Source organism: Polyodon spathula, chromosome 5, assembly GCF_017654505.1.
Source record: "Polyodon spathula isolate WHYD16114869_AA chromosome 5, ASM1765450v1, whole genome shotgun sequence".
In the NCBI taxonomy this organism is placed as follows: Eukaryota; Metazoa; Chordata; class Actinopteri; order Acipenseriformes; family Polyodontidae; genus Polyodon; species Polyodon spathula.
In genome coordinates, this window is record NC_054538.1 from 21,253,914 (window position 1) to 21,281,746 (window position 27,833).

A 27,833-nucleotide genomic window follows, 5' to 3' on the forward strand; every position below is an offset into this window, starting at 1 on the left:
CCATCTGTTCACACAACACCATCTGCAGTTGCACCATACACACCGGCTACGCACTGAAATGCCATTCGGGACCTCCTCCCTTTCGAGGGATCACAGTCACATTCGTGAACGACCCTCTCCAGATCTTGGCCCTCAAACAAGAGGAAGAAACACGACTTCAAAAACAAGCCATCCATCTCATAGAGAGGTTCTACTCAAGGTATTTCCTGGTGCCAAAAAAGGACTGTGTCCTTCGCCCCATCCTAGACCTGAGACACCTCAACAGGTTCTTGAGGGAGAGGAGGTTCCAGATGGTCCCACATCGCCACATCCTCTAGTCTGTCTGGCCGGGGGACTGGTTTACAACAGTGGACCTGAAGGACGCATATTTTAATGTCACTATCCTTCCAGCGCACAGGAAATATCTCTGCTTCGCCTTTCAAGGGAGCGTCTTAAAGTTCTTCGTACTGCCATTTGGCCTTTCCTTAGCCTCCTGCACATTTTCAAAGTGCATGGACGCCATTTTATGGGGAAAACGTAAAAGACGACGTACAAACGTAAACCACAGCGATGTCCTGAGATAACACTACAGCCACCACATCATACAGAATAGAACAATCCCTGGCATTCTGGAATAAAACAGATCGATGGAAATGAAATCGCAGTTCAGGCATCAGCTCTACTTTCTCACAGGGCACACATTTTCAGTATATGATCAAGAACCTAGAATTACTTTTATTTTTATAAACTCAATTCAAGTTCAACTACATTTGAGGCAGAACACCTTTTAAAAATAGCAAATGTATGATTTAATACTGTATTGCTGAAAAGCTAATGGTACTCTTTAGTTATAACTTCTAAAGAATCTACGCATGCAGAGCTAAAATTGTAATTATTTTTTTAACAGCTCTTTGAGGTGCTTGCTCTTTGCAAATGTATTAGCCAAATGAAGAATAATGAGTAAGATTACATTCATTTGAATGTGTCTGTTCCAAGAATTATTGAAGTGCACATTGTCTTTCAGATGATGTTGTATTTAGGGATGTGAAATTACTGCCATCTGTTTCTGGTCATTTTGCCAGGACACACTTGTAAAAAGAGGCCTCTGTCTCTGTTGTTTTTTCCCCCCTGTTAAAGAATGAATTAAACACATTTTGTGTGTTCATTTTTCTATTCGTGTATCATTATTTTGATTTTTTTTTTTTTTTTTTTTTTTTTGAATTCTAATTCTTTGAAATTTCAACAGTAGAGGAAATAAGACACATGATCCCAGTACTGTATTACAGCAAGGAATATTTGTAAGTAGAATTTGAATGTGCACTGGCCTTAACTGCAAAACACAATTATCAGCTTATTAGAAATAAAGAACATTTCTTCAATGGATTTTTGTTAATGCCTCTGTATAAACTTCAAGATTTATAAATAATTCTCAATTACCATTTTTAAAATGTGACTTTTTGAACTATGTATGGGGAGAGATCTTTACACGCAATTGGAAGAAAGAGTTCCATATCTATAAAGCTCTGCTGAAATAAATCAATTACACTTGCACAACAGACCACACTCATTTGAAGTATTTTATTGTGAATCCTTAAACTCTACAAGTGATCTTATAATTACTATACAAAAAAAAAAAAAAAAAAAGCACCAAAAAAACAAACTACATTTGTAGAAACACATGATATTTAAGGTCTACACTGCTCCAAACAATTAATGATATTAATGGATGGGCACATTAGAAGACACAAATCCACAAGTGTAATTTTAAAATGTCTAGAGGGATTTAGTAACTGAAAATATACATTTATGGATATCCTTTAATAACTCGGAGCAGGAAATAAACCTGTATTGCAGTGAAACTATCAAAGTAATATTAACTTTTGCTACAATAATCCATGGAATGTATTGCTTGTTAAAAGACTGGATACCGTTACGACGCAAGGTTTTCACTGAAGAGGACCAACAGCTTTCATTTAAAGGCAAAATCTGACACCTATTGCAAGATCTCCACTATGTGCCAGCTGCAGTTAAATATATTGTCCTGCATAACTGCACTTGGAGGTGGTATCAATAGAGGTATTTCAGGGGCTGGTAGGCTGATTTGTCAGTTTTTATTAAATGCTGTCAGCAGGAGGATTTTCATAAATGCAGTCAATGCAATGTTTATTTCCAAAGACACACAATGTTTAAGAAGTTCAATTTTAGTTTTCCCAGAGTTACTTCTGACTCTGCACATGCTCAGTAAGTTTTAGTGTTGTACTGCAGGGATAGCAAGAATTCCACAGCAGTATGAGCCGTTCTAGATTTCACTGTTCCATGATTTCATAGGGCCCACCCAAGATATTTGTGTCTATTGCTCACCTATTTAAGCTCAACTGAGACAAACTATCTCGGTAAAGCCGAGAATGTCTCCATCCATGTAGAGCACTATTAAAAGGTAATACAGAAATTTTAATCTTATAGTGTCGTTTGGCTCATGAAGATATGTACATATATCTTTTATGTTAGTTTTATTGCTGGATACAGTAACAGCAGTTTGATTAAACAGAATGCACTTTTATTTGGCCTATGACTAATATTCTCTATTGTTTACAACAGCCATTTTTTGGAGAAAACTAGACAGAAATCGATGACTTCATCATGATACAGGTTAAAATACATGAACACTCTTAGTTCGAAGCACAGAACATACATTCTGACTGTAGTTAAACCACTTAACAAATTCAATCAAATTTCACCTAAAAAGGTACAAGTTAAGCACTTTTTTCGCTTAATAAAATACAATATGGAGCCATTAGTATACTGAAACCCTATCAACCATGTTTTTATTGAGAAATAAAACTTCCGTATTTTACTCTTATAAAAAACAAATACTAGAGATAGTATCAATACACCTTTCTTACAGTCCAAATGATTTTGACCAGCCAAGGATTGCATTGAAGACATTAAGGTCCACAAACAGCCCTGCTGTTCATTTGTGGCCTGAGATCACAATACCACCATATATAAGCAAGCCTGGTAAAGTATGTTCTGTATATATAACACTTTGTACGCAAACAAAAATTCCTTAAAAAGCTCTATATTAATCTGAACAATGCTGCAGCGAACAACTGAAATATACATTACTTGATGTCATCAAAATTACAGAGAGGTGTGGTGCTGCCATTTTTCACTAAAAAGCCACCTGTCTTAATCTGCAGTAAAAGGTCTTGTTAAATCCTGCCCCTTTTTTTTTTTTACCTCGCACCACAGCAGCAACAGTATCAATCTCTGGAACAGACCGTCACATCATAAAAAAAGCAATAGCATTGTTCCTTCATTTAGTAGTGTTTTCTTCATATGAGCGGCTTTCTTCATTGTTTAAGACTTTTGGACCATATATAGTTTATTTTTTAGTTTCAGCTGCCGTGTCACTGCTACTGTTTACGTATATAGTGTAGACTCAGGCAGATAAAAAGGGTTTGAGGGTTTACTCCAGAATCTTCATGCTAGGCTCCTTTGTCTTTGTTTGATTCTTGGATACAACTAAGAAAAAAAAAAAAAAATACATTAGTAAAACTACACAAGAAGAGAATACAATTACAATAGAAACAGAAGTCTGCAAATAAAGGCATTATTGGATTAAAACCTTAATTGGCAATAGATACTTTACCCCCTCCCCCCTTCTATTTAACTGAACACACTGACATTCAAATAGTGAGGAAGGCTTTCCTTCAGATATACATATTTCTATTTAATATTCCCAGTTCCTCAAAAACAGCATCATTGCTTCTAAAAGGCATTTCACTGTGCTCATAATGCGATTTAAAAGCCTCCACCTGCTTGAGGCCATGAAGTTAAAGTGCAGCTCGATTAAACTGCTCAGTGGGCTCACTCACCCCGAGGAGGTTGCGGGGGACGTATCCCTCTTGGTCTCCGAGCCGCACCCACCACCAATCGACCTCATCCTCATCCTCCCGCCGCACAGTCGTCATGCAGTCCCCCTCTCTGAACACAAGCTCGTCATCGTTCTGAGCCTCATAGTCCCACAGCCCGTACACCACCCCTCTGTTCATGATGCCCATCTTCTCCTGGACACCTGCCCAGCAACCACAACACATGGACTTAAAACAAGAATACACTGCAGCATCTCATTCACTAGGCCTCTCTTTTAAATATATTCCTATTCATTTAGTACACTTAAGAAAAGAAAAACACGAATAGAGGATGTTTGCAAAACTGATATTTCTCTGGGTTTGGGGATTGGTTGGATCTAGATATACTGTGGCTGTGGTAAATTCAGGGTACATTTTTTGTGAATGTTTCCTCAATATGTGCACAGGTCATTCTTAGTATATTGTTCCATCCTTAATTCATTAATTAGTCAATTGTCAACAGATGTCACTGCTACAAGAGAATCTGTTCCCCATATAAACTGGGCTAATATGTCTTTGTTCTGAGCTGAAAGTAAATTCCAGGAAAAGCTCCATGCTCAGGTTTTTTTAGATAATGTTGCTACATGCACAAAATGCAGTACCTACCATAGAGGAACTGCGAGCACTGGGTGTACCCTTCCTCCATCTCCTCACACTTATCAGCTGCAGTCTGCATGTCGCTGTACGTCGCTGCAAACACCGCTGCCCCCGACTCCACGAGGAACTTGCAGACCTGGACGTTATTGCAGGAGGCAGCACAGTGTAAGGGGGTCCTGCGGAGTTGAGAAAAAATATTAAATGTAACAGTCAGCAGGCAGACAGACAAAAATCAAGTGGAAGTTACTCCCAAGGGGTCCCCCTGGCCCTACCTCCTCAGATGTTCCCAATTTGACAGAACTCTGCATGCATTTTGATTACAGGTAGCTATTTTTGTGCTATGCATCAATAGCATCCTGAACTAGTGAGTAAGGATTTGTTAATTTACAACAGTACAGACCAGGACTGCCGAAAGCATTGAAACAGCTAGGAATCTAAGGGAGATGCCAATGAAATTTAACTCACCAACCATCGCTGTCGGCAGCGTTAACGTTCACCCCGAACTGGACGAGAAACTTGACGATTTCGGTGTGGCCGGCACAGACTGCGTTATGAAGAGCTGTGATCCCTTCGTCATTTGGCTGGCTTGGGTCATCCACCTGTGGAAACAATGATTGAAGTGGCAGCTATTAGTGTTTGTGTCTCTGTGCATACAGAGGTCACATTCTGGCCTCTGCGTAGAGGTTGGTATTAGACCCTAGCCGGGGATTAAAGATACAAAGTTAAAAAACGCAGTTTGAAAATTGCCTAAAGTCTCAATTAAACTTTTCAGGATTTACACTGATTTACTGAAATGAAACTGTTTAAACCTTTACTTATTTCTAAAATGAACTTAGCTAGTCATGTTTTAGTTAGGAAGGTGAAAGAGTTACCTCATATATTATTCTCTGCACCAGGTCAAATTCTCCCTCCAGAGAAGAGTCGAGCAGAAGAGCGAGTGGGTTGAATTTTACACGCATCGCGTGGTCTATCCTCTCTGAGCCCGTCTTCCTCAGGTTTGTCCTCTTACCCTAAATAAGCAAATCAGAGTTAAAGGGAGGAGAAACAGAGCATGATGAAACACAGACACATCAGTCCTACAATGAAGTTGGCAGCACAATAGATTTGAGAATTAGTATTGTTACAGTACATATAGTTGGGATTAAACAAAAACTGCAACCATGATAAACAACACAGTAACTTAAGGGTCTAACCACAGACTAGATGAACCAATTAAGCACAGAAGCACTTTTAATCACTATAAACTCTTTGATTACTCAAACTAATTAAATGTTCAAGTAAATAAAAAGACTAATCAGTCATAATAAAAAAGTAAACTGACTGTTTAGTTCTTTCATCATGTAACAATAACTTAATCAAATTAACCTTAGGACAGTCTTAAGGCTGTTTTAACAAACATTACAATTCTACACTAGTAGTGTTTCATAAAAATGTTATTCAAAAGAAACTGATCATCTTCAACATATACACATTTTTTATTAACCCTTTGCAGTCCTACGTCGGACCAGGTCCAACATTACACCGTGTTGGAAAACATGGATTGAGAATTGATTAGGGGTTTGCTACGCATGTGGACTAGCAGAGCTATACTGGTGTTCTTTTCTGAAAGAGACTAATATTGCAGATAGCAGACTGTTTGGTTCAAATTGCATGTACTGCTAACCACTGATAGAGACGATGCGTCTACAAACTGCCCAACAATGACTGCAAGCTAATGAGATAACAATGCTGTGGACTAGAAGGGAACAGGCTCTAGACTTCAGAGAGATCAAAAGAGATAATCCCACTGGCATCAAAGGGGGTCACGAGGAGATAACAAAAGGCAGATGTATGGACCTTTTGTCTCCAGGAGTGTGAGTTCAGAGGTTGTCACATTAGACTACACACACACACACACATACATAGACACACACACAAACACACACACTAAATTAACAGAATAAAGTGTTGTACCTTGACCATTGGTTAAGTGTAAGAGAAAGGGGAGGTGGACCATCTATACAGAAGGGTATTTAATGTCACGCAAACATTGTAATTTTGAGTGTTGTTTGTCCTGTACCTGGGACCAGACTCCCTGCATATTTCAATAAACCTGGCAACTGATTGAAGAAAAGGACTCTGTGCATTTTCTTGAATCTACTTACTCACCATCTATTTTTTGTAAGTTACTTCACACCGACATCATCAAAAAGCAGTAAAGCACAGGTCTAGTCATTTTTTTCTCTGGAAAAAGCTGAAAAAACCTTTTTATGGCCGAGTAAGACCGATAGGATCCGAATGAAAACCGGGGGGGGGGACGGGGGGGGGGGGGGGGGGGGGGACGTACTCATAGCCCCATCCACTACAGAGATAACACAGACATAACAAAGGAGGTAGCTGCTTCTGCATCCAGTGCTCAAATAATATCATGGACATTTGCACAGATTAAATAAAATAATGACATCGCATTATTGAGGAGTTTGGTGATCAAACGAGTGATCAGGAAAGGATTTATCAGTATGCACATCTATACAGAGGTATGTGAAAAATACAGCGAACAAGGGGTGGGGCTTGGCTGTAGATACAGTACTAAGTGTCCTTTTGCGATTCAATGCATTTTAAACCTGTTTTACTCTGAAAAAATAAAAATTAAACAGCGCATGTGAAAACACTATGTAACACAATTTTGGTTCCTGGGTAGTAAGTGTTATTTCCTAATTGCTTATGCCTCAAAAGTATAGAAAATGGCTATTATTCCCCACAAACTCTGCTTTTGTGACCAGGACAGTGATATTTCAAAATATCACTAATTCCAATGGGAAAATGACTACAAAAGATTTAGAAGCGAGTAGTTTTTCGAGATTTACAATTATACTGTATTTACAGGACAATTGTAAATCTCGAAAAACTACTCACTTCTAAATCTTTTTGTAGTCATCTTTGTATTACTTTAGTATAAATACATGTTAATTTGGATTCATATGTTGTTTTTTTCTGACTATGTGAATGAAAAGACACACATTTGCCCATTTTCCCATTGGAAATAGTGATATTTTGAAATATCACTGTCCTGGTCACAAAAGCAAAGTTTGTGGGGAATAATAGCCATGTTCTATACTTCTGAGGCATAAGCAATTACGAAATAACACTTACTACCCAGGAACAAAAAAAAAAAAAAAAAAAAAAAAAATTTGTTACACAGTGAAATAAATTGGACCTGGTGCACCTGACAAGCGCTGAATAAATGGACTGCAAAGTAATAAAATCAACAAATAACCAAAGAGTGACCTATTTAACAAGGCTACTTCAAAAGAAAAGGAAAGCCACTGAAACAGATGGATGTTCAAATTGCTGCCAACGTACCGGTGGGAGCGAGACCTGGCCTGTGATCTCAGGGGGGCGCATGCTGAAGGTGTCCTCTCCAAGGTTCTCCTGCTCCCCCATGGTAGGGTAGGGAGGAGGAGGGTATGGTGGATACTCCTCCATGTAGGCCTCCAGAGGCAGAGGGGCGCTGGGGTCATGCTCCTCCTCTGGAGGGCTCAAGAATTCCTGCAGTCCTTCAAGCATGGGCGCAGGGTGGGACGGTGGAGGGGGCACAAACTGATCCTTCTGTTCTTTTATCACGTCAGCTTCTGCCGTGATAGTTTCAGGCACTGTTTCAGCTTCAGTGCCCACTCTGTCCTTCATGCTAGCTGCTTCTTTATGTGGCCCATCTTCCTCCTCTGCTGCTGGATTCGGCTGATAGAAAGGAGTGGAACCTACTGTCCCCATGGCTGGCAAGGTGGCCTTCTGGTACAGCAGCTTTTGGATGTTCGGGCCGTTGGGGCCCTCGGGCTCTGTGATGGAGCTGCGCTTTTTCAGGGGCCGAGGTGCATTGTACAGCTTTTTTCTGAGAGCATCCAGTTCCATTTCACTTTGGTGCCGGTACGGGTTAGAGATGAAGGGAAGCAACTTGGTGGGGCTCAAGGGTCGAGGGATTCGCTCTATCTCCTGAGGCTCAGACCCAGAGCTGATCACTCCCAGCTCTGGTTCAGAATCAGGCTGGTCCAGGTAGGCATTTTCAGAGAGTTGCTGGGAGTTGTTGGCTCCTGCGATTACAGGTTTTCCATATACTATATAAATAAATGAAGACACACAACAAATTAGTTAAGTAAATTACTAAAATAACTGCTTTCTTAAAACACTTAGAACAAAAAACTTTAGGACAAACAACCAGTTGGTTAAATTTGACAATTCTATATGATCTGAGACAAGACAAATTTAATTTTAAATGAAGCAAAGCATTCTTCTTGTTTTGCCTCTATTGCTACCGCAAGATCAGCATGCATTCTCAAGTAAACACGCTCACCGCTAGTGAAGGGCGTCCCTCGGGTCTGTGCACGGGTCAGTGCGCTTTGCACTGCTTGCTGGAAGTTCTTGCCTGGGGTCTGTTGCTTTGTGTACATGGAGTAAATAGAGCTGGCTGTCACGGTCTGTGGTTTGTGAAAGGACTGGGATGGTGCCTCCTTAGCTGGTGGCTGTGGGGTGAAGGGATGCACAGTGGCGGCTGGGGGGGTCTCTTGTTTGGAAGGCAGTGGGAGGGTGTGGTTTTGACCTGTCAGGGAGTGGGGTACAGAGGTTCTTTGCTGGATCTGCTGAGAGGAATGCTGTGCCAGGGGCTGTGGCTGCTGGTTTACCGGCTTGGTTTTGCCAGGAAAAGTCCCTGTAACTAAAACAGTCTTCTGTGAATCCTCCAGTCTACTATCAGCAGTTAGAGGCTGGCTGGACAGACTGATGAAAGACAGGTTGATTTTATTGGGCTTGCTGGGGACAGGGGGTGGGATTTTCACTGGATTCCTGGGAGCATTCTGGGAGAGCATAAAAAAAAAAAAAAAGTTATTACAAAATGTACATTATCTACAGGTGTATAGCATTTCCTAGATTAACCAAAGTAGTATTTCCCAAAATTAGTCAAAAGGCAAGTACATTTTTTTCCTATTGCAATGTGTACTATTCTTGAATTAGATCTTGTTTTATTCAATTGTTTTATTTATTATTTTACACCAAGATCCAGCTGTTTTACACACATCACCACCACCTCATCTATGAGGATGATCGCCGTTATGTTTCCAGTGTTGCATTGTGCTCTCTGGTATTGTGTACCTGTGCATCTCGCAGTAGATCCTCGCTGCTCTGGTTTTTCCGGAGACCACCTGTGGACAGATCTGAGGATTCAAACATAGATAAAGGACACACCTTGTCTTTTTCTCTCAACATTATGTCCGTGTCACCTTTTAATGGAAGATGGGTCTTTATTAGGCATGACCAATAAAATAACTTGACCAAAACTTTACACAGGGAATGTGTAAAAACAATAAATTAAACTGCACAGGTCCAAGATCAGCAGCTTGAAAGGGAATCACCCTGCACTAAGTACAAGTGCTTTCACTAGGGGACCTGTTAAACACATTAATGGGATATGCACATCACAGTAGAGGTCATTGGTGGGTGTCATTAATATTCCAATTTGTAGTTGTGTGTGTACCATATTGAGAAGTGCTAACTTACCCTGCTCTGCAGTGCTGTAGGTTCCTGTCCTAGGCAGAGTGGAGGCCGAACCATGGTTAGCAGAGGGGTCTACATTACTCCAGTCAGTGCTAGCCTGAGGTGGCCTGGGAGCCTGGATTCCTGAACCTATTAAAACAGAACTGAAAACATTAGCACCACAAAGTATGTTTCAACTTTTTCATTTAGCATTCTCCTAATGGTAACTGCTCCCCTATATACAGCTACATTATTTACAGCTTTTTAACAGCCAAGGGCCTTCAAAATCCAGGATTGTAGTCCGAGATCAAAAGTTTATCAAGCTTTCTTTGATAAGACTAAGTGTTGATGTAAATGCAAATCATTTAAATTATAATACCTTTACAATAAACAAATAAAACCAAGTGAAAGAGAACCATGTTAACAAAATTACTTAATTCAATTCCAGTTTTTTTTTTTTTTTAAATGTGCAAAGTCAGAGTTCTTTCAGTGGCTTTAGTAAGAACAGCTCTTCTATAATGGCACACAGTAACATGAAACAAAGACGTTTTTAATAAATCTAAAAACAAATCATAACAAAACCAATACCACACACTCACATGCACACACATACTATTAAACAGTCATCATTAAAAAGAAACTGCTTTCTTAAGTTCCAAACTAACAGGGTCTCAAATAAGTTAGCAGTAAGGACATATAAAACACTGCTGTTTTTGGATTGTTTTGTTTTTCTTTTCAATGAATTTCAGAATGCTATGAAGAAAACTTACCAACTACACAGCATACTTGCAAAACCTGGGACATTTATTTAATATCATACAATAAGGAGATTTTTAAATGATCTGTTTCTCATGAACAAACATTACTATTTTGGTTATTCATACAATAATTATTATCTGAGAAATGGGTCAGGCATTTATCAATTAGCAGAAAGACAGAAGCTAGAATGAACCTGGTCAGACGCATTCAACCAAGCAGCAACCTCTGTTAGAAAGTTAGTTTCAAGGAGGAGTATGCAAGCCAGGAGAAAAGTAATCATGCAACACAGCACAGCACTGCACCACCACAAGAGATCCTGCTCACTGCAAAGCAGGGGCTGCCTGCCGCACTACCTTCTGAACTCAGAGTCACATCCAAGCTGGACTCTGCCCAGGGCCTTGGCAGTGCCCGGGCAAGCTTTCTACCTGCTTGTAGAAAATAAACAGCCTACTGTAACACATTCTAGGCTGTTGATGGACAGCAAATTCTGACTGATTTTATATATGAGACAGAGAGAGACAGAGACACACACACACACACACACACACAGTATTACTTCAATTTGGCAATGCTATGCTTTACAAATGCTGCAGTGCTTTATTACATGATTCCAAGCCTGCCATGAGTCTCCCATCTGCAGCAATATACTCTTGGGGCTTGAATACAGTACATTTACTGACAGCTAACAAGAGCCTATTAGATGAGAGTCGGGAGGTCAGGGGAGTACTGTACCAGTGAATCAGGAGTATTTATTGGTTGCTATGGGGCGGGACAAGAAGAGTAGAGAGAAAGGTAGCAGAGTGTTTTTCTTAACGGAAAATATCACCTCTGAATATCGCTTTGATTTCTGTTAACTAAAATACATCCTACTCGGTTATTTTTTTTTCTCATCATACTTTACCTGCCCATTTGTAATTTCTCTGGAAGAGAAACCAAAACTAAATCTTCTCATAGATAGCAAGCACGTTTTTTTGTATAATTGTACAGGACTGGGAAATTCCAATTGAATAAAAAACAAAACAACTAAACCCCATATCTTCAGCCAGCTTTCAGAGTGACCAGCAAAGCAGAGTTTAAGTTTTCACCATCAAAGCTGAGGGCGAGGTAAACAGACAGCCCTTGTTTTATCCCCTGCTGTCTTGGAACAGAACTCTGCTGGGAAAACATCTTGGGTTGTCTGTCGGGACTGTACTAGAAAATAAAATTTGCTTACTAAACTGTGCGTACATTAGTTTGTATTACATGGTGGATTGAGGCTGCAGTCTGTTCGGAGCGTCACATGTACATAGCCAGAGTTGCATGTTTGTTTATTTACTTTTTGTACAGGGGTAGAAAAAAAATACCTTTACTTTTCTTTGAGAGCAGCGTTTATTTGAGGGTCGCGTCTATTAGAAAGCTGATATCTGAGTGAGGCGTTAATTTGAAGTGCGCGGTAATTCGAATTATACCTGTATATATATATATATATATATATATATATATATATATATATATATATATATATATATATATATATATATATATATATATATATATATATATATAAAAAGAGCAAGGATTAGTTGTAGCATTTCTTGAGTTTTACCTAAATATAACGTTTTTGTAAATTTGATTTCAACAGAGGCTTAAAAAAGTACCTCCAGCAGTTTTCGCAGCTCTTCCCATTGGAAGTGTCTGTGTTTTTAGGGGTCTGTCTTGCACCGGCAGAGAGGACGTGCCATCAGGGTAGGCTGGCTTGATCAGGAGCTCATGTCTGGAGGGGCCGCAAAGCACAGTGGAGGACTGGATGTACGGACCGACCGCAGCCACCCTGCTTTGGGATGAAACTGTCTGCTGAGATGCAGTGCTGTCAGGTGTAATCTAAAAACAGACAAAGAGAGTTAGATTAATAAGAATGTCTGTTATTCACATGATATTAAAAAGGCAGACAAAGCCATTTTCTACACATCAAGAAGGATCATGCAAGGTGGCTTCAGAGGACTGAAAGAACAATATTTCAGAATGGATGTATTTTATTTAAAACTGGATAGGGTGTGCAAAATTGGGATTTAACCTTTGAATTTAAAATGCCACAATTTAAATACTTGGCCACATTGTGGTGCTGCGTTTCCCAAAAATCCTAGAACTATATTCAGGTTTGTGTAGACCTTAAAACAGTCATTCAAATATATGCAGATATTACAAAAATAATAATTATCGAAACTGCTGCAACACAAACAGGCACCATAAGAGTGAGAACAAAAAGCTATTAAAAACAGGCAGGTTGCATTGTAGAGCTTTCAGAAGCAAGACTGGTATATGTTTTTCCAATAAACATCCTATAAAAGGTCTTTCTTTGTGTATGCCAAAAATGCATCTACACTAAATGGGACATGGTTAAGGGAAAAAGCTTTATGTTCTCCTAAGTTAGATAAAAAAAAAAAAAAAAAAAATGCATCTAATATTAAAATAAATCTATAAAATGTATAATATGCACATTCATAATAAATCTATAAAATGCACAGTCATACCTTTGTGGGGATTGTATATTGAAGTACTTCAAACATTAAAATTTCCAAATAGTAAAAACAATTACCTTCTTTGTAAAATATTGGTTTTGGTTTTCTTTTGCAGAATTCTCTTTATCAGGAAAGACAGTCTTAAGAAGAAAAGGAGACAAAAAAAAAAAGAATCTGACCTGACATCACTAAATTGTCTATGGAATACAATACAGCATTAAGAAACTAAACTTCGTTTTATTTGGGTATGGGTAAACAAATTATCCTGGCAACCCTGGCTGCTTTAGAAAAACCGAACCAGTCTGGCAGTGCAAGGTGAAATCTGTCGATTCCCTTCCACTGCAGCCATAAATGACCTGCTTCATTGAGATTCTGGTCAGAAGAACACTGAAATTCCATAGCTGTAAATAAAACAAATGTGAATTACTTCAGCCAGGAAACACACAATCTTTTATATCACATACCCAAAAGCCTTTTCATTTACATGTATTAAAGTCTTTGAAAAAGAGATGTTGCCTACTCTCGTGTCTCGAATACATATTTCAGAACAAGTTTAAAAGCTGCTGTACGCCTGGAGCACTGCTTTTCATCATAATGATAATGTGACTCCTGAAACCTAGAATTACATTTTTGTTCTTCAGTGCTTTTATCATCCCCATTGCTTTCAATTCCACAGTTGTGCAATTACAATACAAAAAACGTGGCTGACCTGGAGCATTCATAGAATACATAAAAATTCTGGTCGTAAATTTTGTTCCTAACTCAAGAGATACAGTGATGTAAGACTTACTAGAATATATATCTATAAAAAAATGGAGGGGTGTTCTACTGCTTTGTCCTTTGCCGTATAGCAATGTAATGTCATTAAAAATGACTTCTATTAAAAAAAAAAAAAAAAAAAAAAACCCATCAGCATCTTTAGTTTCTGTTAAATGTACAAACAGTTTATTTCAAAAGGGAGCCTGTTTTGTTGCAGCAGTTTTCAAGAAGAAAACAGTTAAAGTGTTAAAATGATGTTTAATTTAACCAAACTAGCCCACAACAAATCCACAGATGACACAGATTATTTCGCCTTTAGCTAGTACTTTACTCACTGGCACATTCTCCTTATGCTGCAGGGCTGCCTTCTTCTTCCACAGGCGATCTCGCAGCTCGTTCACACGCTTGTCCATCACTGTTACCTCCTGGTTGCGCTTGTTTAAACATTCTCTCTGCTGCTGCAGCTTTGCATTCTGTTCTTGGTTCAGTTTGTTCCTTAGCTGGGAGCACAAATTAAAAGTTTCAGTATAAAGTCACTTCAGCATGGCAACACCGAGTCATTTCTGAGTGCAGTGTTTCTCAGTCTTTGGGTAGGGTGCACACCCTGACATTACAGGCTGGAGACCCACAGTAAGAAAAGTATTATACATTTTTAGGAAATGGCTCTTGACTGAATAAGGAAGTAGCTCTAACAGAGCAAGGTCATTTCATGAGCACACAGTACCGCCCCAGTATTGTTTCCAGTAAAAAGGCAATGGGAATGCAGTAAACAACTAGGGTTAAAAAGAGAACCAGGTTCTAAAATAATTATTTAACACATCCTAACTCATCATGCTTGTAAACTTCAGGGTTTAATTAAATTCTTCACACTGTGCATTCAGCTTACAATTTAGCACTGCATCCCTTTTTGATCAAATGGAAAATGAGCCCTGGGCTAATCTTAAAACTGGAATTTGCCAGCTTTATAGCATTATAACCCACCCCCCGCAAGGTTTCCCACCTGCAGCTCCTTGTAAAGTCGGTCAAGCTCAGCAACAGCCCCTTGGTTATCATGAAAACTGTCAATCTTGCCGTTGTTCAGCATCTCCAGCTGCCTGCTGAGTTCCTCCACCTTTGACACTGCCACCACCAGCTCCCTCTGCTTCTGCTGGAACAGGTTGTTCATCTGCTCAATCTCCTCCACTGCAGGGAACAATCAGCGGTAGTAGTTACAGGGAGGAGGCCTGGCTATGACGCAGGCACAAGGACTGCCAGGACCTTCACTATACAGTAACAACCATGTCTAATCAAATTTCACAGGACTATCTTAGAGCTCAAGGAGAGACTGGGGAAGATTAAAGGATCTACCAAAGTTCATATTTCAAGTTCAGGTCAAATGAGAACCTGGTGGGGAAAAAGTGCCAAGTTTTAAAGCAAGGACCTAAAAGTTGCATAACCCACATCAGGGTATACAGGACTGCAGCAGATGACCAAAAAAATAAAACACATCTGTTCAGTCCCTCATCTTTATTTGTGGTTTTGGCAAGGAATTCTTGTGTATACAAATACAAGTTGATATTGACATCTGTTATTTTCTAGGAAAGACAGATGGGGGCGACAAAGCACAGAATTGAGAATCCTCTTGGTTACATTATGCCTCTTTTCACGGTGCGGTTAAGGAGAGCCTGGATTGATTTTCCACTGCATAGCCGAGCCGTGCTACTGACTCGCATCCAACGAAAGACGGTTGTTATTAAATTATTGTTACCAATTAAGTTTGCCAAAAGATGCGTGTTCAAAAACGAAGACTAATAGTACAGCTGTACCTTGTATCGCTATATGTTGTAAATATATTTAGGAATGTCTTTATAATCCACAAATTTTACTGATTACACTATGTAACACAATTTTTGCTCCTGGGTAGTAAGTATTATTTCCTAATTGCTTATGCCTCAAAAGTATAGAAAATGCCAATCATTCCCCACAAACTTTGCTTTTGTGACCATGACAGTGATTTCAAAATATCACTATTTCCAGTGGGAAAACAGGCAAATGTGGGTCTTTTCATTCACATAAAGTCAGAAAAAAAACATATGAATCCAAATTAACATGTATTTATACTAAAGATACAAAAATGACTACAAAAGATTTAGAAGTGAATAGTTTTTCGAGATTTACGATTATACTGTATTTACAGTATAATCGTAAATCTCGAAAAACTACTCTCTTCAGTTAGTTCTGTTGAAGGGGGAAAAAACAAGGGTTTTAAAATTTGCCAAAGACATCCCATTTAAGGATAGTAGTTTTTTTTGTTTGGGTGCTTAAAAAAAAAAAAAAAAAGCTGGGCGATCGGAACGAGAGCCCTAGTTGTATGTATGGTACAGCTGTATTTTGTTTAACTATATTTTTGTAAATAAGTTTAGAATTGTTTTATTTTCCACATTCCTTTTTCTTCTTTATATTAATATAAAGGTGGTGAAGGATGAGACATTTGGAAGAATTCTGTGTTTGAGTCAAGTTAAGTGTACCACACCCACGGTTTGTCAATTTGCTTCAATTCGTCAAATTCAGGCAAAAACTCATTTCTGACATGCGTGGGTATGCGTTCAACTTTCATTTTTTTGTCCTTGTAACCCTTCAGGTACTGTACAGCAGCAAATTGCAGTCAACTATTTAAATAAATACCTTTTGGTATTATACAAAAACAAGTTGACATTTTGTTTTGAACAATTTAGTAATTTGCATCACAAACTCAGTCATTTTAATATTTCCCCTAAAGATCTTCATTGACATTTCCCCAGATTTAAATGCCACCAATTTTCCCTGATTCATTAGGAGTTACATATTTAACACAACTCTATCATTTATTTAAAAAAGTGTTTAAGCAGTGGCTTCTAAACTTTTGACATAAACCTGTAAAAATATGCCATTCAACTCGATCAATTTTATAATTTTTTTTTTTTTTTTTTTAAGTGATTAAAAAAAAAAAAAAAAAAAAAAAAAAAAAAAAAAAGAAGAAGATCTTGTTGCAATGGATATATTATTCCATCTGCTTGAATATTTCCTAGCTGGTTTTCATCTGAAATGGATCATTCTGTTTCACGCCAAGGATTGAGATGAAATCAGGGTTAGGACATACCATTCTAAACGCTCAATGTTTTGCTGTACAGAATGTGGCTCACCAAGTTTGCCATTGCTGAGACGCTTCTGCTCCACATGCCCCTTTAGCGCTCGTACTTTCTTGAGCTTGGCTTCCTGGTTCTCTGCAATTTCCCGCAGTCTCTGGAGCTTGTTCTGCTCGGATACCTGCTGCTGCTGCCTCTGATCATGCATCTTGAGGTAGCGCAGCCGCTGCTCCTGTAGGAGGCGACAGAGAAACACAGCAGGGTTTACACTTGAACTCTAAGGACCAGGAACGTGTTAACACGATCATACTGAAGTGGGCTCTAGCACTGCGACTGTGTAAACACGATATAAAATGCACTTTGTTTTGATGACTTACAGGGTCACCGTATTTTACCGCACAGGCTTGAAACACGTATCAAGGGATAAGGGAAGGGCCTGACGTTCACTTTGATAGTTGTGGGACGTCACCGAGAAGAGCATTTAGTGTCTATAAGGCGGAGACAGTTTACAGCAGCCTGACAGACAAAAGCAGTAAACAAAACATTACAGGAACTTGTTTAGAGCTAATTTAAAAAAAAAAAAAAAAAAAAAAAAAAAAGGGAGGGGGGAGGTAAACACTGCAGATCTGATGTATTTGACTTATTATATTAGAACATTTATTCTGTCGTGTTTTAATATACATGTTTTTACAACATTTATAAATATCAAGAAGAGAGTGGATAGAAACATATACTATTTCATGAACTAAATGTATCAGGTACTTTTTTATTATTGTTGCTGATAATAATGGAATGAATAACTTATTTTATTCATAAAATATTTATTTTGAGAAAAAAAAAAAAAAAAAAAAAAAAAAAAAAAGTACTGTCCATTATAACTTATAAAGACCCTGAGAAGATGTTATTGGAATAACTACGGTGAAACTTGAAATTTGCCCAAACATCGATATTCAACAAAACGTTCTTTTTATACATGTATCTCTAAGCAGAACACTAATAAATAGAGAGAGAGTTGTGTTTAAAAAAAAAATAGCAAAACATTTGTATGGTTTATATGGTTTGTAAAGTACTTTATAATCTTCCCCAGTGTTCTGAAAAAAGGACACCATTTCCAAGAAGCTACTGTTAAAAAAAAATTGTGAATTTATAGGGAGAGTCAACTGCAACCAAAAAATACATGGTCCTGGGGTAGATTTCCACAGATAAATGCTTGGTCCTGAAAGGGTTAAAAGCTATTCCACTTCAGTTTTCGCAGGCAAATAATTAGAACTCTGTAATTAAGGATCTGGATGGAGGTCAGGTCATTTCATAATCATACTGTAACTGTCCTTTCAAACAGTTTTTATTTCTAATAATTTCTTACTGTTGTCATAGATTAGTCAAACAATTAACAGGTCTATATTGTGTTTAAAACAATCATGTGGACTCTTGGATAAGAGGGAAGTTATGGTTCACTTGTTTTACATGCAAACTGGTATTATACATGCAAAACAAGGAGAAGATGGTGATCATAATGTATTAATAAAATGGCTTGTAAGGTTGAACAGGGAACTTTTTAAAGATCACATTTGTATGAATGTTATTAGAATAGATAGCTAATTTCCTGATAAGGGAATTTACAAGTAGGGATTACTAATATCATGTTATATTATTTTTTAAACATGTTCAAATTATTATTAACCAAGGGAATTGTTTGCTTGCCAGAGAAGCTGGTGGTACAACATCGCCAGTTAGCAAGTACAAATTAACAGAATGTAGCAGTCATGGCATTCTGTTTCAATAAAGCAAAGCATTTGGGTGCCATACCTTGGATGCTAGTAGTTGCTGCTGAGCATCAATTTCCTGTTGCTGCCTTGTTGCCATCTCCTGCAGTTCAGACAGAGTCATGTCCATCCGGGGAACTCCCGCCTGCAAAAAGACAAAGGAATTAAGGATGAGTTCTTAAAACTATAGATCTGACTTTATGCTCAGACCAACAAAACAGGACAATGAAGGGTCACATGGAGTGTTTGAAGCTACTACACTGGAAGTGAGTCTAGTGATGTGACAGGATAAGATGGCATAAAAATGTTAAAAGTTCATATGCTGCTAGGATTGTATTTATTAAGAAAATAAATAAGTAAAAAAATAAAACCATTGAAAATAGAAAGATGCCTTGCACCCAACACGTTCTGCCACACCATTCATTCAGGTTATTTCGGATTGAGTCTTCAAATAACTGAAAAGCACCAAAAGGCTACATTTTGCTCTTAACACATAGTAACTCACCCCATTTTCCATCTTCCTGTCCATAGGGCCTTTCACACCATTCTTGGCAGTTTGATCCTGGGGTCTGGCTACACCTATTTAATAGAAAATAATTCCATGTTAAACAATTGTATTCTTATTAAAGGAATTCAATAATCATGGAAATGTAACAATTGAGTAAATGAAACAGGAGTTGCAAAAACAGGATCTGAAAAACAACAATGCTCCGTGAGTGCGATCGTCAAATGGGATGCGTTTACTTCCCTCCCAGTCAAAACTGGATTTCCTAGGGTAGTAACCCATTAACAAATGCAGAATCAATATCCAGATTTTTGCTGTTGATCAGTATAAAGAAACACAAATTTAGAGGACTTCTTCATAGCCTCATAACTGTACTAAAGGGTATTTGAAATAACTAAATCTAGGATAAAAAAGAGAAAGGTTTAGTAATTACACGCACTTTGTTATGAACAAAGCTCCAGTAAAAATAAATAAATTCAAGGCATCATTACATAAGGTATCTCTGCAAGTCCATTGTAAATCTACAGGCACTTCTTTTGTATGCCAAATTCTTGTAGTTACGAAACAATGGGGCAAATTCTTGATCAGCTAGAACAGATTAGCAACCAACCATCCATAAGTCAACATAGGAAAGGCTTGTTAATCACAGGATTGAATATCTGAATCCTAAATAGCAAAGCCAACAGAGGAGGCTAACATTTTACACAATACTAGTTCAAGCCATACTGAATAGGAATGAAGAAAGTCACCACTGATTGCCCCCTTAAACAGAGGAAACAAAAAAATGGAAATACAGCCTACTGACTTTCCATCCGTCTGTGAAACATCTAATAGCCTTTGATGCAGAAATTTGAAATATAACATGGTAAAAACCGACCTGATACGTTACCTAACGCAGCATTACATTGTAACATGATTCCTTCTATTTGTCTGGAGGGTGTGTATGGTATTGACAATTAACAAAAGGCTAGTCACACTTTCACCTCACAAGTGTAACAGGACAACTTCATATGGGAATTAACTTGTCTGAAACCATTAAGGATGTTAAGGATGAATAAAGCACGTGGTGCAAATGGTACACATTTCCAACGTTGGCAAGGAAAACACTTGCCATCACTCTGTGTGTCATCTTTCTGTTTATGACATCAAATAATTGAGAATGAGTTAATTTCTTGTAATGTGAGACACAGTAACCTGTAATAGGCAATCTCACATCTCTTATGGAACAAACAGGCTAATACTAGTAAAACAAGTTTTATATATGAACTATATTTTAACCCTTTCTCCAGAACCTTGGTCTTGAAGATCTCTCAATACAGGCTACACTTGGTAACAAACTAAGACTGTACCTGCATCACACACTATCTGCTCACACTTAGCCAGGTCTCCAAGCACTTTGAACTTCAATGAAAAGTAAAGTAAAATACAATTATATAAATAATGCTCATGTGTTAATACCAGGGTATTATATGATTTGTCCCACCAGGACAGTTTTGAGCATTTTTGTTGGTTACCCCTTCTTCACTGGCACATCCGATCCGTGAGGGCTCGGTACGGCACGGGTAAGGGTGGTTCTCCACTGGCTATTGTCGAGCTGAACGAAAACCAAATCAGGACTCTCCGGCCTCACAAAACATCTGAATTTGGCTTGGAGACAAACCCGGCCAGGGGCAGAGTTATGGATTTTCGTCACTACATTGCAGTCAGTCAGTACAATCCAAAAAGACAAACAACATGGTGGGCAGAGAGGGTGACGAGAGAAAAGTACAGCCTTGGGTTGCAGAGGAAGTGCAGGCTCTAGTTTCTCTGTGGGCAGATAGTGTTTAGGAAGATCTGGAGTTGTGTGTCAAAAATGAGAAAGTTTATGCCTCAATTTCTGACGATGTGAAGCATATGGACATAAACTGCAGGTATAGTACACTTAACTCACACATTCATTTTTCAACCTTCACCTTTATTATATTAATATAAAAAAACCAAAGCTAAAATAAAAACAATTCTAAACTTTTACAAAAATATAGTAAAACAAAATACAGCTGTACCATACATACAACTTGTTTTATTAAGCACCCAAACCAAAAACAGCTATCCTTCAAAACAGTTTATCTTTGGCAAATCATAGTTTTAAAACCTTCTTTTTCCCCTTCAACATGACTAACTGAACTTTAAGACGATATGAAATCAGAAAAATGTGTGGATTATAAAGAAATTCCTAAATATATTTACAAAATATAGCAATGCAAGATACAGCTGTACCGTTGGTCTATTAATTTCTGAACACCCATTTGTTCACGAATCTTTTGACAAACAGTTAACAATATTTAATAATAATAATACTTTATTTTTATATATCACCTTTCATAGTGGATCACCATCACAAAGCGCTTTACAAGATACAAGACTAGGGTGTGTGAACTTTGTATCAGCTGCAGAGTCACTTACGTCTCACCCGCTTGTTAAAGCACAAGGAGGTTAAGTGACTGGCTCAGGGTCACACAATGAGTCAGCTGGGATTTGAACCAGGGACCTCCTGGTTACAAGCCTGTTTCTTTAACCACAACCAAAGTAGCACGGCTCGGCTCTGCAGTGGAAAAACAACTGAGGCTACCCTTAACCACACCGTGAGGGCTTGGTACGGCCCCAGAACGGCGCAGTTCATGTCCACCTTTTCTGTTTTTTTTTTTTTTACCTATTTTTTTTTTTTTTTTTTTTTTTTTTTTTTTTTTTTTTTATTTTTTTTTTTTTTGCATTTTTTTTATTTTTTTAATGGGGCATGATGGAATGGAAATGAATGAATAAAAAATGAAAAATGGGGAAAAAAAACAAAATAAAAAAAATGGAAAAATGGTCGGAAAAAAAAAAATACAAAAAATATGGGGAAAATAAATGGAAGAATAAAAATGAATAAAAAAAATAAAATAAAATATGATTCAATTTTTTATTTTTTTTTATGTTTTTTTTTTTTTTTTTTTTTTTTTTGTTTTGAACCTTTTTTTTTTTTTTGTTTATTTTTTTTTTTTTTTTTTTTTTTTTTTGTTTTTTGGTACGGCCCCAGAACGGCGCAGTTGTACAGTGGAAAAGAAGCATTACACTGATCCCACAGAAATCTCAACATGCAGGACTCTTCACCGCCACTTGTAAATAACGAACATGACTAGTCAGTAACATCAGCATGGGTGACATGCAGTAGAACAGGGGACACCACAATGACAAGCATCATTCCAGCTGAAATTAAGGATTGTATTCATTTCAGACGGGTGCAATTCAGGTGAAGTGTAGACAGCTCTAAAATCACAGCTGAGAACCGAGGATGATACTCACCTTGGACAGCAGCGAGTGGGTGTACAATATTTAATGCAATGGAAAGACAGCATTGCATTGCTCTATGTTTCCACTGACAACACATTTTTACACTCATTGACTTGCATCTAAATTAAAAAGGTTTGTTGACTTTCCAAATATATCTTCTAAATAGCTCTGATGCAGGACGCTGCAATGTAGTAACTCATTAAACCACTGACAGGATGAATGATGGGCTATTTTGACAGCTGCTGGAGTACTTGACTTTTATTGGTGCAAGAATAAAATAAAAAAAGTTCCTGTTTCAGAAAAAAAGGGTTAATGTCAATAAATTTCAACCAACACCACCAGGATGGAAATAAGATTCCTAGCATAGCAGTTTCGCCCATTCCAGGCTTTGATACAAGCTTGATAAGTCCCAGTGTATATGTAAAAAGCTCAGGTTTGTCCTATTAAAACATAGTAAAACCCAGAATTGATCAAACAGCCATGTAATGGGGGCTTTATTTCCATCCCTACACTTGTATTGAAAATACAACACGCTTTTGTGCAACAGCCGACTACTGTAGTACTAAATAATGTGTAATCTGAAGAGAAAATAAAACAAATTTGTGCTAAACAAGCATTGCAGGTCACACAATACCAGCACTGTTAAAGATAAGGAGTGAGATGCAGGCCATCTACTGTATAAAGCAAATGTAGGGTGGTTTTAATATTGCATCTGTAGCACAAAATAAGTACTTTCTCATCCAATGTTTAATTACATAATCTGGAGCGGAGTGGATAATTTGATTTTCCCTCCTATGGGATAGAATGACCCTTACCTGATTCTCTGGTGGGTGGTCGGTCATGCCGAAGGAAGAATCTCACTTCGGCTCTCTTGTGCCCCCAGTGCTGCAGAACGTCGAGCATTCGCTCATCATCTGCTATTGCTCGCTCTGCAGAGATGGAAAAACAATAACTAGAAGCTGCAAGCAACTTTACGGCTTCCAAGGAGGTATTGGGAAATTCATGCATTTTGATTGGTTGCCATCCATTCAGTTGAATTTTTGTTCAACGGTGTTCATTTTATGCGCAATATATGCAACTAAAGGAATGCTGAAATTTGATTGGCCCACAGCAGCCATGTTTTTTACTGTAGCAACTTCATTTGGGTAAAAGAAAGCCATACTTGACTCTTGTATGCCAAGTTTTGCTTCGATCAGATTAGCAGTTTTGGAGAAGACGACATTTGTGTGTTAATTAGGTTATCCAACATGGCCATGGGCTTGGAAGCCTAATAATCAAACAAACAAAGCAAATTAAATCAGAAGCTGCTTTGTAACATGTGAACAAGTTATTCATGTAACATGGCTGAAGGTTTCAAATCTATAATAAATATAATGTAAAAAAATTGCCAGCATTACTCTGACTCAATCATACTCAACTTTGAGAGTACCTGCCACTAAAGACAATGCCAGGGTAATGCGCTCAATGCATATCCCAACCCTCTTCACAAAAAATCTTTAACTTTCACAAAGCAGACACAATCTCTTTATACTGTCATGTCATACAGGGCAACCATACCTCACATAAGGAGATCTTATTGCACAAATCAGCCTTATTTTCAATTAAATTACTTAAGCTAATTAAATGCTGATTTGAAAGCATTTTTTACAGCTTTCTGTAAAGGAACTGGGAGTTATTCACCAACAATAACATGGAAGATAAATTACATAATAGCTTTATTCTGTCTATTGTGTATATAATAAATAAAGTAATCTTAATTTAATCTATCATACTATTAAAAAATAGAGATGTAACATACTAGAGAATTCTCAGGAGTGATGCTCTGGGTCTCATTGAGTTGAAAAGATTTATTCAGAATGGGTGTCTAATGTAGTTTAGAGACCCATGAAGTTGCAACTGAACAAAATACTCAATCTATCAGTGGTGCCAGCATTTGTTTTCCTAGAGCACTACTATGCTGAAACGAATTAGCCTCATGCAACAAACTAAATAGGATAGCCCTAATTAGTGAAGCTGGTCCATGAAATCGTATTCTACACGGGGCCTTAGTTATTTTAAACAAATTCTTAAAATATATATATAAATGTATTGCGTACTTAACTTACACTCTCAGTCACCCCGCTGGGTTCCACCCAGTAACTACATCCATCTCTGACTGGACAGTTCATTCCACCTCCTCATTATTATAAGATTATTTAGTTATTAATAATACTGTCTTTTTTATAACAGAACTTGAAGCAGTTAGCAATTATAGCGCTAGGGGGAGGGTCTTGGTAATCACAGACTTGATGTGACAATGAAGTGCCTAATTTAAATACACTGTACTCGGAAATTTAAAACTAGGCAAAACAAACAACAACATTAAATGAAGTACAAGACAGGGAGGATTGTTACCTGAACCCCGCCACATTTCTGCCAGCTGGCATTCGGTTTCGCCGGGTTCCTTGCACAGCTCCACCACATCACGGCAGGTGGTCTCTGGGGTAACGGGCACCTCCGTAAAATGCTGATCGTTATTACTGAGGTACACAGTCAAAAACATCTGTAAAACAGAGAGGAAAGCAATCATTAGTGTTAACAGAAAGCTTTTTATACAGAATACAGAATGTTTTTTTTTTTTTTTTTTTTTTTTTTTAATACTCTCTGGGTATAATCTTTATGTGCATCAAACTGCACTGCAAGATCACAGTCCACAACATGATTTCTCTGGAGATACCAGCTGGGGTAGGTTTGGCTCTAATGCAGGCTGGCAGTGCAATCCACGCGTTATAAATCCTTCACATCTAAATCAAATGATCAGTCAGCAGCCTCAAAACCAACGTCTGGCTGCTGATAAAATCGACTTGGAGTAATTCTACTTCCTTTTTACGCTTTAGTTAATTGCCCTTTCCATTCTTTTTTCTCTACTGGCCTAAGCCGCTATCTGAGACTGCATATTTCATTACTTTTCTTTTCAGCATGGTTATTTAGGCAGCCCTTCATTACAGAAATTAAACCCAATGCCCTTAAGAAATAAATGAACCACTCAGACTAGAATTTTTCTGGTTTCTTTAACATTTTAGAAATAACTGATTTGCCATGCATCATTTGTAATTAAAATATTTTCTAAACTTTGTACTTTAATATATATTAACCTGTGTCTACTTACATAATACATAACATTTTAGTTTCAACACTGCTCTGAAAATATATGAACTATATTGTATATATAGTTTAGCACATGCAATTCATATTTTAAAGCCGCTTGAGTACAGATGAGCAAGGCTGACCGGCACTGCTGGCCATCTCCCATGGTAACACTAACCCCTTCTTGATTCTTGACTGGCTGGCTGCATCGTGCCAATATTTTCTGCCTGAGAAAACCTACTCAAGCCTTGAAGAGACCTACTGCACACTAAAGCCTTATGTAGAATGTACAGCGGGCACTGTATTTGCAACAGAAATTATGTCCCAACTGCTGGCTTACCCAGTACCATTAGTTATATATTATCTTCTACCCTTAACTGCACAACTTTCCATTCTCCTCTTGGATTTGACAGACGTGCCTAATCTCCTTAGTAACTAAACCTCAGGACAGGAGTGTTTTATTAACAGCTGAGTTAATGCAAGGTGGATGTGTATTTCTAACTGGATATAAATGTGAACCACAGACTCACTTATAAACAACATAAAACCTGGTCAATTTCTGCATTTCATGTTGATAGTTGTACATCCGAAGCCTAGATTAGTTGGTAGTCTGCATTGAGCTTTAGACTAGTGTTTAAATTTATGTCATATATATATATATATTATACTAATATATATATATATATTATATATATATATATATATATATATATCGAGAGAGAGAGAGAGAGAGAGAATTAGGGGTGGGCACCAATATCGACATTTTGATATGATAATTTTTTAATCCCCCGATACTGGGAATTATTGTATGCTCGCAGAGACATACTTTTTATTGCTAATCTGCTAAAGACACAAAACTTAGCACACAACACCAATCATTGTCAGTCTCGTAGGCAAAACACCACACACAAAAGTATTATTACAGTATTTAGTGAAAACCACACGCTGTGCTCTTCGTGCAGCTGACACATCTGCTGATCACTAACTTACTGGTATACAAAGATAAGAACACTTCACCGGGTCTGTGTTTACTATTATGTTGGTCCTGTGGTGTTGAGTAGAAAGAATAAGTCTATTATATGATTGCATATGACCCCTCGCATGTGTATGATGAGTATAACTCCCCCACAGGGGACGAGTGTCACACAGACCGGTTTCCAAATGTTGCTATATATGTTTGATATTTCAATTGTGTTATTATATTTCTCCGTGTTTTGGAAGACTTCGATACTGTAGCATGCACAGGGGAAGGCAGCAGCAGGGCTGGTAGGTGCCGGCTCTTTTGTACTGCGGTATCGGCGCTATGCTTTAGTGCGAGAGGTCCTGGGTTCACGCCCGCCCTCCGTCTGTGTGTGTGTGGATTGCCTCGCCCTGTGTGATGAGCCTGCCTGCGCTAACTGATTTCACTACAATATTATCCATATTGGAATACATGCACAATATCGATATTGAATTTTCAGACATATATATATATATATATATATATATATATATATATATATATATATATATATATATATATATATATATATATATATATAGACATTTATACACACACATTTTATATATATATATATATATATATATATATATTTTTTTTTACACACTCAGCACTCACTTATCTCACGCATCCGATTATTCCATTTTGGCCTGTTCCAAACCTTGTCCGTTTTTCAGGGAACACAAAAATATACAATATCAAAAATACAAATCTGAAAAGGACTGTTTTAAAATAAGTAGGCTTCCATTTAGATGTACTGTATTAGCTGTGTTGGTGCAGTACTATATTTTCAACAGAAGTGGTATTTTAATTCAGAATGCTATGAAACTATCACTTGCCAAAACTAAAGAGAAGACACATTAACTGTAATTCAGTACATATTTTTATGTACTGTAGCGGTATGTACAATTTCCTATTAACAACCTAACAGCAAAATTAAATCTAAATGTTATGCACATAACTACGTAAAACGTAAAAGGAAATGCAATTTAGCAGAACCAAAATATAGGGGGCAAAA

The 27,833-nt window shown here is 37.8% G+C and overlaps 1 protein-coding gene across 3 annotated transcripts in view; it reads right to left on the reverse strand.

The window, feature by feature from the left end:
• Window positions 1-1,542: 1,542 nt before the first annotated feature.
• Window positions 1,543-27,833, reverse strand: part of LOC121315721 (apoptosis-stimulating of p53 protein 2-like) — a 37,358-nt gene continuing 11,067 nt past the window's right edge. Inside the window, exons 2-19 of one of the 3 annotated variants that reach the window (XM_041250067.1) lie at window positions 25,084-25,231; window positions 23,505-23,618; window positions 19,381-19,454; window positions 18,919-19,020; window positions 17,170-17,344; window positions 15,009-15,190; window positions 14,344-14,508; window positions 13,327-13,389; window positions 12,389-12,611; window positions 10,017-10,142; window positions 9,612-9,661; window positions 8,818-9,316; window positions 7,833-8,581; window positions 5,363-5,500; window positions 4,956-5,089; window positions 4,500-4,666; window positions 3,858-4,057; window positions 1,543-3,504 (exon numbers count right to left, since the gene is read on the reverse strand). In XM_041250067.1, the coding sequence (XP_041106001.1) occupies window positions 3,463-3,504; window positions 3,858-4,057; window positions 4,500-4,666; window positions 4,956-5,089; window positions 5,363-5,500; window positions 7,833-8,581; window positions 8,818-9,316; window positions 9,612-9,661; window positions 10,017-10,142; window positions 12,389-12,611; window positions 13,327-13,389; window positions 14,344-14,508; window positions 15,009-15,190; window positions 17,170-17,344; window positions 18,919-19,020; window positions 19,381-19,454; window positions 23,505-23,618; window positions 25,084-25,231 (3,351 nt within the window). In that variant the 3' untranslated portion in view covers window positions 1,543-3,462. Of the gene's footprint in view, window positions 3,505-3,857; window positions 4,058-4,499; window positions 4,667-4,955; window positions 5,090-5,362; window positions 5,501-7,832; window positions 8,582-8,817; window positions 9,317-9,611; window positions 9,674-10,016; window positions 10,143-12,388; window positions 12,612-13,326; window positions 13,390-14,343; window positions 14,509-15,008; window positions 15,191-17,169; window positions 17,345-18,918; window positions 19,021-19,380; window positions 19,455-23,504; window positions 23,619-25,083; window positions 25,232-27,833 lie in introns of all 3 variants that reach the window. The other 2 variants (XM_041250066.1, XM_041250068.1) reach the window with 2 other exon arrangements.